Source organism: Anopheles funestus, chromosome 2RL (assembly GCF_943734845.2).
Source record: "Anopheles funestus chromosome 2RL, idAnoFuneDA-416_04, whole genome shotgun sequence".
Taxonomy (NCBI): domain Eukaryota; kingdom Metazoa; phylum Arthropoda; class Insecta; order Diptera; family Culicidae; genus Anopheles; species Anopheles funestus.
Genome location: NC_064598.1, coordinates 21,009,179 through 21,018,810, shown reverse-complemented (window position 1 = coordinate 21,018,810; position 9,632 = coordinate 21,009,179). Strand labels below are relative to the sequence as shown.

Genomic DNA, 9,632 nt, shown 5'->3' with positions numbered 1-9,632 from the left:
ATCGGATATCGATTTTGACGAAGACATTCAGATAGTGAAATTTGTTTGCCAAACGTCGCGGTTCGATGTGAAGCGTGACGTAGTCATGCAAATAGTAACCGATCGCGTGTCATATTGTGGCGGCCGGTCAGGTCTCAGGTGTCGGATGTAATTTTATCGCTCATCTTTGGTTCGGTAATCCATTTCCGAATGTGAGCGAAACGCGATGAAACTGCGCCTGCAGAGAATCGCTCGTTTATCGCGTTTCTGCTATAAATATAATAAAATACAATCAAAGCACAATGAGAAAAATTTATATTTACAGCAAAACAGTTCAAAACAATTGAACTTTTACTAATTAAACTAACGTGTTAGCATGTTTGCAAGCTTATTTGAAATATATTTGAAATATCCTTCCCAAGATACCACAGAGGTTATGTACGAATGAAACATGAAACATTCACTATATCTAAAATAGTTTGGTGATGGGTGTTATAACACAATTGTGCTGTTTTTTCATAATATAACTTCCATTTTTCATAATTTTAGCTTTAAAATTTCAGTAATTGCTGTAATTATTTTGCTAGAAATTTTTTTTCGATGAAAAACGACTTTTTTAAATAATTGTCACACTACATGACCGACAGCCGCTCCACTTGTTCGACCGCTGTGTAACTGTCAACACAAAGTGTTGCGTTTTGTTTTTTTTTTTCTAAGCAAAACACGGAGATTTCATCTCTGGCGTAATCTTTTGCCGTTTCAGAAAATCGCTAGTCAATGTAGAGTGTATACTGTTTACAAACGATAGTAAGTAACCTCGATTTGGCTGTTTTCCTTTCCTACTGTAATCTAAATAAGACACTCATTTGCTTGCCATTTTATGCAGATCCAACCATCCTCCCATCGTTGGCGCACGTGTGAAATTATGTCCCAGCACTACAAGAACTTTCTCAGTCTTCTGGAGCGGTGGCCTGTGGATAAAAGCAAAGTGGGCCGTGATTTGGGCCAATATCTGCGGGATCAGCTAACCGCTGTGCTTGGTTCGTCCAACATCGTTGCCGTGAAGGACGACCGTCTACAGAAACAGTTCCGCTCGTTGGAGAACATCGTAAACGACGTGCACGGTAATCGGTATCCGCGCAGTCTAAATTCTACCGCCACCGGACTTTCTGGTGAACAGTGCCGCGAGGTGTTATCTACCGAGTTTCTACAGATTCTACAAAAGAAGGACTAGGTGTGCGCGATGGTGTGGCACGGTTTGGTTAGAATAGTTAGGCAAGTGCGCTTAGTTAGATTAAACGTTTACGAAAGATGTTATTCGACTGCTGGTCATAAAGCGCCACCGCTTCATCGTGCGGTAATGGCTACGGAAACAGTGAAATTCTTCGAACCACAGCGAGATCAAGTGTTTATCGATATGACCTTCGGTGCCGGTGGTCACACACGCGCCTTACTCGAGGCTGCTCCCGGTTCGACGATCGTGACACTGGATCGTGATCCACTCGCTCATCGACTGGCGTGTGAAATGGCGGAACAGTACCCCGGTCGCGTTGTACCGCTTTTGGGTAGATTTTCCGAACTACCTTCACTTCTTCGAACCGTCGAAGGGTTCGACCGGCAACGACACTACGATGGCATTCTGTTCGATTTCGGCTGCTCATCGATGCAGTTTGACGAAGCGTCACGAGGTTTCTCAATATCGCGCGACGGTCCGCTCGATATGCGCATGGATAAAGATCGCTGTCCGGAGCAGCTGTCGGCCGCTGATATACTCGCCCGCATCCAGGAACCGGACCTCGTCCGCATTCTGAAGGTGTACGGGGAAGAAAAGCAGGCGAAAAAGATTGCCCGTGCCATCGTAAACGCACGGTTCACGGTGAAGCGTATCGAAACAACGGCTGAGCTGGCGAGCATCGTAGCGCACTGTTTGAGCCAGGGTGAGACTGGAGCTGGAGGATCGAGTTACGATTTCCGGCAGGATAAACTTCGCCGGCCAGCACATGTAGCGACGAAAACATTTCAAGCGCTCCGTATCTTCGTTAACAATGAGCTGAACGAAATTAATTACGGTATGGTGCTGGCGAAACATTTGCTAAAAACCGGCGGTAAGTTGGTTACGATCGCGTTCCACTCGCTGGAAGATACGATCGTGAAGCGGCATCTAACCGGACACGTGGTGGATGACGTTGCCAGTAAGGTGCCGCTACAGTACATTAGCCACACGCTTTCCCACGAAACGGACACGATGCAGGAGATGATGAAGCCAAACTGGAAGCAGATCAACAAACATGTGATGGTGCCGACGGACAGTGAAGTGGCCGAAAATCCGAGAAGTCGCTCCGCGAAGCTACGAGCTGCCGTACGATTAAGTTGAGTTATCTATACCAAATAAATCAGAAGTTAGTTTGTTAATACACACGGGAATGGAACTACAATTATTTAACGTTTTGCATAGGAAAGAAAAAGTCACGTACGACACAGGTTTGTATTATCAGTTGTGTTTTAATTTTCACATAAAATATTACATGTATTTATTTCGATTTCTAGCTGCACCGTAAGGAATAATCGCTCTTCATTCTCACATTCTCGCTCTCTCTGTCCCCTGTTCAGCTCAGGAAGCATTCGGTTGTTTTCCGCTCCTACTTGTGGATGCATCTTCGGCAAGGATTGTGCATGCATGCGTCCGGAAAAAAACCCCGCAGCTATTTCTCTGTTTGTGCTTTCAGGTATGGCTCTTGTCACCAAGTCCATCTAATTTCTAATCTAGTCGAATAATTTCTTATTACTTCCATCCTCTATTCATCCCGCGACCTATCATCTGCGGTAGCGTCGTGTATCTCGTTGATCGGTTGTTCGGTACGTATCATAACGTTATCATAAATGCATACTTTCCTTGAGCGGTTTCTGATAGAAAAACAAAAGAGGAAACAACACTTGCCGCGATTCATTTTTGTCCTCGATCAGAGTGAGTTGACTGGCTTCCTTCTGCGGCACAATTGCTTTCTACGGATTGTTACAAGCAGTTTGTAGCCATCTCGTCGTCGCACATTAATTTCCATCCATTTCTTAGCATATTTACGCATTTCGCTGTTTAATTCCTTCCCTCCAACACCTGGCGGGGCATTATACTGCACACGAAATGCAATTTCATCCTTTGTTTTTTGTTTCACAGGGAAGTTTCAGTTTAATTTATTTCAAGCCTAATTTAAATTTGGTTTTTTTCTTGTTTTGTTCTTCACTTGTTCTTGTTTTGTAGTACACATGGCATCTGAGGGTGCCTTTTGTTTAAATTAATTATGAGACATTTTTTTGTTTTAACATTACTTACACTTCGCTTCTTTACCGTTTGTCGGTGTTCGGTGCAAATTTGCACAAAATTTTCCTAGATTTTCCGAATGCCACAATTCTTTAGCTACGTTTACGTTCGAAGTTTTGTTTTGTTTTTTTACTACGCGTTTCGTGAATGTTTTGCTTGTTACTTTGTTTTGTATTGTTTTCTACTACTTACTTGGTACGGCACTACCACCCGATCGCATATCGTGAAAGGAATGACCCTTTTCTACCAAGGACGTAATTGTATTGTTTCTATGGAATACTGTCTCGGACTGGGGTGTGAAGCTGTTGCGTTCCTCTAATACTGTGTTTCACGCGCTTCTGGAATGGTGAACACAAATCGCAGGGAATGCATTTTCTTCGTCATGCGCCCTTGTGTATGAAATGCGAAATATTTAGATTTTTACCTAATGAACCCGAAACAAAAGGAATCTGGCGGTAAGGATGTATCGATTTCTTTTTACGGGCAAGGAACTATATTTGCTGATGGTTGATGAACAACAAAACAAAAAATGTCTGTCCGTAGTCAACGATCAGCGTTTTTTTTCGGTTTTCTTCGAACGGCGATCGTACGTTAACTTTCCGGAAAAGGAGTTTAGTATTGTTCTAGAGTTATGTTGGATACTAGTGCATACTCGTTCACTAATGCAGTTTTCGTCTGTTTTTCTCTAAACTATTCTATTTCAATTGTACACTCGAGCAAATGGAACCTTTGCCGTACAGCAAACACGTGGCACAGGGAACGAAATGTAAATCTATTAGAAAAGACAGGACAAGTGTGAGTAAAGCGAGGGCAGAGAAAAACACATGCACGATTCGCTAGTACAGCGGAACCCACATGGGGGACGTATTGGTACGGGTTCTACTACAAACTAGCATTAATCACATTGTATTATAAACGTACAATTCACGGCGCTTGTTGGTTTTTCCCCTCTTCCTAAAGAAGTTGTTTTCGGTTCCATTTCGGTGTTGTTCATACATAGTGCAAGTTGATTTATATATTACTATAAGAAATACAGGAGCTCATTTTGCAGCACAGTCCAGTGCCAAACAGTAATCGATCGTGAAATAACTTTCCCTTCCACCAAACCGTACTTTTGTGCCAAGGAGCATCGCAGCATTTTTTTGTTGCAGTAAATGATTTATAGTTATAGTTTGTTCGTTTTCTTTTTGGCACACGGCACATTCAACTTCTTTACTTTAATTTAATTTGTCAACTTTTAGAGATTTGGAGAAATATCCTTTCAAATCATTCTATTTGTTTTGTTCCTAATGTTTGTTCGATCATTTAATTGTTATGTTTCGCTTCTTTGTTCGTTTTGTTTCATGTTTCGCATTCGCATTTGCATTAAATGCTGTTTGTTCGATTCGTTTCTGTTTGTGGTTATGGTTGGTGGTTATTTTGTTTGTTCATTTGTGTTTGTGTGCTGCATCTTGTCCATTTTATCTTCCGCATAGATTTTGTTCGGTGTGATGTCAAACAGCAAGAAGCTTAGAAAACCAGTCTTTATATCTCATCGTTTTCCTCCATTTGTTTCCGGTATGATTCCTTCACTAACATTATGTTTCTACTATTTGTAATTCGTCGCATCAGTGTTTCTTTTCCTTTTGTTGTGTGTTTCAATGGTAAATGGTATATGGCTTACGGTTGCTTTAGTGGAATTCTTCAATTGTGCTTTCAATAGTAAGGGTTATCTCATTCGATGAGATTTGTGATTTGTTTCAACAGCTTGCTTGTACGACGACAACACATGGAATTGTTACTATCCGGTAACCGGATTCGGCAATCGGTGTATGCAACCAACGGATTGAGCTGTTTTGTTGTCAGTCGATCTCCTTTCGAACAAACTGGATCTTCTTTTGCAGCCGTTTCAATACTCTCGCCATTAGCGGCCTTCTTCTCTTCCCGGATGAATAATGCTTATTAGCAGTATGCTTACAACTAAACACTATTTACACAATGAAAAACATACTATAAAACGCACTTCTTAAGCAGCTAACTCGGTGCGTACAAACTAAATGGTTTATCGATCATTTTTACAACGCGAACGCAACAGGAAACGCTCGGTAGCAAGGATTCGGACAAAGCGGGTACGCAACGCGGGTTGTGCGTAATAATTTGCATGATTGTTTGAATCGACGCTACAAGCGTCTTACAGTTCCCCAAAATGTAAAACAGAGCGAAAAAAGAAACTGTACCACCATAATCAATATGATTATTTCTCGATAGGAATTTTCCTCAACGTTAGCAAAAAACCAGAAGAAGAAGAAAATATACTACAAACCGATGAAGAGCAGTACACACAATTTTAAGCGCCCCCGCTTGTCGGCTTAACGAAGCGGCGAGCACTATACTAGCTGTTGGTTAAATAATTTGCATTGTTTACGGTGTTTAGATGCTAGTAGAAAAATTAAACACAACCCACTATCGGAACAGTGCAATCGCACTCGCGCCTGGATTACGGGTTGCAGATTGTTCGTTATCGAACATTCGACGACTAGATTTAGTGTTTCGCAGTTTGTTACCAGGAATAAGATGTTCGGGAGGTTCGGGTCCTTTAAGGATTAACGAGTACTAAATGGTAATATCTCACGTACAGTGGAGCTGTTCACTGTCGTCTTAAAAGCAAAAAAAAAAAACAAACAAACAAGCAAACGCCTGTGTGTATGTATCGTTTACACTACGCTATACTAAATACTGTTCTTAACTTAGATATAAATTGGTCGTATTTATATAACGGTATGTAAAAGCGAATCCGTCCTGTAAAACTATGACAAAACGGCCAAACCTTCAGCCGACAGAAAATGGGGTCAATGGAGGGTGGCATCGTTCTTACCCCGAACGTATAGCCGAACTTCACTCACTGTAAAAAAAGAAAACACCCATTCCAACGTAGAGGAAATGTGTTTAAATGCAAATAAATACTTGTGTTTTCCCAATGAGGAAGCATCGGCTGCAAACGCAGCGACTGTGTACGCACACCCAATTTACGCCTGATTGTGGTCCAGATTTAGATGATGGTTGCCGGTAGCCACCACAACCGACAGTTCGTCGTTGTCATCGCCGTTCATCTTCACGATAACCGTACCACCGTTCTGGTGGTTCGGAGGCGGTGGTGTCGTTCCACCCGCTCCCACTCCAACCATCGGTGGGCAAACGGCATTCGGTGTGCCTGCTACCACGCCCGGAATCGTCATACCCGGTGGTGGATTAATCGATGTAGTCGTTGTAGTTGTCGTTGCGGTTCCATTCCCTACACCGTCCGGCGTTCCGCCCGTAAGCTGATTGTTAATGCTACCGTTGCTACAGATCTTGCTGTACAGATCCGGTGTTGCCGTCATCATGGCTGCATCGTCGAACTCCGTGCGCAACTCGGTACACTTGAGCAGACCGAGATCTTTCGGCATGTAGGAAAGTATCCGATAGATCTGCCGGATATCATCGTACGAGGTCCAGATGCCCGGTCGCTTGTTGTGGTACAGCTTCGCATAGGTGTAAATGTTTGCCGTTTGATCGTACTCTAGTTGCATTGCTAGCGAGCTTATTGCGCAAAACTGGCATGCCTGGAATCCGCCGTATCTATTGAAAGAGAAATTGAAAATTTTTAATTTTAAACATTAGTAACTCCCTTCTTCACCATCGTCTAAATCTCTAGTGACAACAATCGCTCTTACCTATCCACGACCACGATCGGACCATTCCTGTACTCACTGCAGCGTTCGTGAACGCGCACAGCATAATCAAATATCGAACGAGTATTGTTCATATCGGGCCAGGCCGGATTTTCCAGCATCTTAACGCTCAGCTCATAATCGTCCTGTATCGACTGGATGACAAAGTTCCGCACGATGTAATTGTCCTCGGACGTTTCCGACACCATCCGAATGCGATAGTAATCGCTCTCTATCGGTTCCGATTCGTTAGGCCAAAATTGCAAGAAAGACTAAGGGAAAGAATCCATTGGAGCGATTAAAACGATGCTAATTTAAAGCATTTCTTCATCGTAAACACTAACCATATTATCCACCGACGAAAGCAGCACCACGGTTTGTGCGTTATGATCCCATACCATCTGCCAAAAGTCTTTAAAAGTCTCGATCAGCGGATGCTGGGTGACGATAAAGTCTCGCAGCCGGCGGAATCCATGCAGCCAGGTAGCGTTGATGTAGTCACTTCCTTCAACGCCCGGTTTGGGTGTGAGATGTACCCGGCTACCCTCTAGCGGGACCAACGAGCTGCGATTTTTGATTGCATTTACCGGCTTCAACGAGGAGGTCAAATTGATTTCCTTTGGCTGATAACTCACGATAAGCTGTGTTGAGGGGATTTTAAAAAAGGTATTAAAATTGTGTTTTCGAATTAAGCGCACTGAAACTAGCTGTTCTACATACCTTGTACTGTGCATCGATGTAATCCAGATGGTTTACTAAGCCACCAATCGCTTCCATCTTAATGTTCGTCTCTCCGCTAGCGATCGCTTCCACCAGTGCGTCGTGTATGAAAATGTACTGTTCCTCCGTTTGTACCAGATAATTCCGCTGGGCCCGTATGTATCGCAGAAAGCCAAACACGTTCAGTGAACCTTTCGCTTCGATCTGTTTCAACATTGCATCCAGCACGATAAATGTCCCCGTACGGCCAACACCAGCCGAACAGTGTACCACAATCGGACCACCGTCCGCTGGGTTAGCGGTGGTGGACTTTTTCACAAAGTTAATCACCGGCAGCGGATGGTCGGGTGTACCATGATCGGGCCAGTTCGTATAGTGATACTGGTATACGGTTTTTTCCATTTGCGATTGTTTCTTTTTCTTCATTTTCAGATGCTTAATGTGGAGCGTACGCACGGTGTACGTCGCCATCACGTCCTCCTTCACCAACCGTACCTGTATAATGCCGTACGTTTCGGTACCATCCTTTGGCCAATACATATCACATTTCCGGCGGCCTCGTTCCACGAGGTTCGTTATCATTACGATTACGGCGACACGCTGCTCCCACACCATACGCCAAAAGCAATCGAATGTGCCGGGGAGCGGACCCTGAGTGCCGATGAATGCGCGCGGCTTTTGGTAACCGTCGATAAAGTTAGCATTAATGTAGTCAAGATGTTTCTTCTGGCCTGGCACTTGCCGCAGATGCACCCGGCTATGATCATCTGTAAGCAAAATGATTTCGCAATGAAGCAAACGTGTTCCTTCGTGGGGTTTTAAGCTTTTAAAAAAAGTCATTTGCATACTTACAGGCGATTACATTCAAGTATCGATTCTTGCCCTTGTTTTCCGGATGCTGCGAGTTCTCCGATGGGTACTCATAGTTAAGCGCCTCGCCCTGAATCGCTTCGTACTCCTTGCTGAAACCGATATCACCGTCCGCATGCAGTTGGGCAACATGTTTCGCGAAATCGGAGACCGCCACTGGACAGCGTACTTCACCACCGACTTCGCTCGGTCCTTCCCAGTCTATGAGACCAGCCTGCGCGCCCTGACAGGGTTGTGGATCGTCGAGATAGTAATATGCAGCGTGGAAGCATTTCCTAAAACAACAAGCAGTACGGCATTACAGTACAAGAAGTTTGATATGCAAAAAATGATATAAAACGTAATTTCATTCCCATCATTACACTATTACGCTATTATGCTCTGTGTTTGAACATATCTTATCGTGCACCAGGAAGCATTTTTCATTTAAATCATACCCATTAGAAAGGGGACCGATCGCAATCCGTGACTGTCGAAGCATTTTCATGTAAATTTGGTTACTTCGCACCTTCTGTGCAGTCGACTTTTGCCACTGTCGGCTAGGAAAAAACATGAAATGAATTTTATTTTGCCCAACTTGCTATTCTCTCTGAGCAAGTCTTTGAACACCGACTCCGAATGGTGTACGTGATGCGATCTTACCGACAGAAAAAAAAGTGTTGATAAGAAGTTGATCGTTGTTACGATATTATCGTAACAAAGCAGCCGTAAAAGTACCTTTCGTCGTGTGAGGAAGTAACTAAACACAAACACACATTAGAGTGTCTGTCCGCCATAGAATGAACCATATCGTGCCCTAGTGTCTAACAAGCATTGCATTAAATGCTCGCCGAATCAGACCATAAATTAAAGCGTTCAACACAAGCACGGTACCTCCTTTCGTCTCTATGCAATGCGGCACCGTTCTTCCATTTCCGTCATTGTCAACCGGTGCCATGATCTTGAGTTTCTGTTGTTAAAGGGGAGCGCTACAGACAAGATCAGGGGTTGGTAAACGTATGAGATTTAAGATCGTGTTTTAATCCACTTTCCTCCTATGATCGACTAGTTATTGTTTC

The 9,632-nt window shown here is 43.5% G+C and overlaps 3 protein-coding genes across 5 annotated transcripts in view; 2 read left to right on the top strand and 1 right to left on the bottom strand.

The window, feature by feature from the left end:
- The first annotated feature begins 661 nt into the window (after nt 1-661).
- LOC125763142 (ubiquinol-cytochrome-c reductase complex assembly factor 2) lies at nt 662-1,219 on the top strand. Its single transcript, XM_049425982.1, has 2 exons — nt 662-786; nt 866-1,219. Exon 2 carries the CDS (start codon nt 905-907, stop codon nt 1,211-1,213), a length of 309 nt encoding a protein of 102 aa, XP_049281939.1. The 5' UTR covers nt 662-786; nt 866-904; the 3' UTR covers nt 1,214-1,219.
- A 3-nt stretch (nt 1,220-1,222) lies between these two features.
- On the top strand, nt 1,223-2,397 carry LOC125763131 (probable methyltransferase-like protein 15 homolog). Its single transcript, XM_049425969.1, has one exon. It carries the CDS (start codon nt 1,223-1,225, stop codon nt 2,351-2,353), a length of 1,131 nt encoding a protein of 376 aa, XP_049281926.1. The 3' UTR covers nt 2,354-2,397.
- A 64-nt stretch (nt 2,398-2,461) lies between these two features.
- LOC125763038 (tyrosine-protein phosphatase 99A) overlaps nt 2,462-9,632 on the bottom strand; it is a 43,313-nt gene continuing 36,142 nt past the window's right edge. For 2 of the 3 annotated variants that reach the window (XM_049425780.1, XM_049425782.1), the window contains 5 exons: nt 8,557-8,849; nt 7,705-8,471; nt 7,329-7,625; nt 6,988-7,256; nt 2,462-6,892 (listed from right to left, as the gene is read on the bottom strand). In XM_049425780.1, the coding sequence (XP_049281737.1) occupies nt 6,301-6,892; nt 6,988-7,256; nt 7,329-7,625; nt 7,705-8,471; nt 8,557-8,849 (2,218 nt within the window). In that variant the 3' untranslated portion in view covers nt 2,462-6,300. The remainder of the gene's footprint in view (nt 6,893-6,987; nt 7,257-7,328; nt 7,626-7,704; nt 8,472-8,556; nt 8,850-9,632) is intronic. The other variant, XM_049425781.1, reaches the window with a different exon arrangement.

Bases quoted from the DNA above. Each gene is read 5' to 3' on its own strand.
- LOC125763142 (XM_049425982.1), top strand. From the start codon at position 905: ATGTCCCAGCACTACAAGAACTTTCTCAGTCTTCTGGAGCGGTGGCCT.
- LOC125763131 (XM_049425969.1), top strand. From the start codon at position 1,223: ATGGTGTGGCACGGTTTGGTTAGAATAGTTAGGCAAGTGCGCTTAGTT.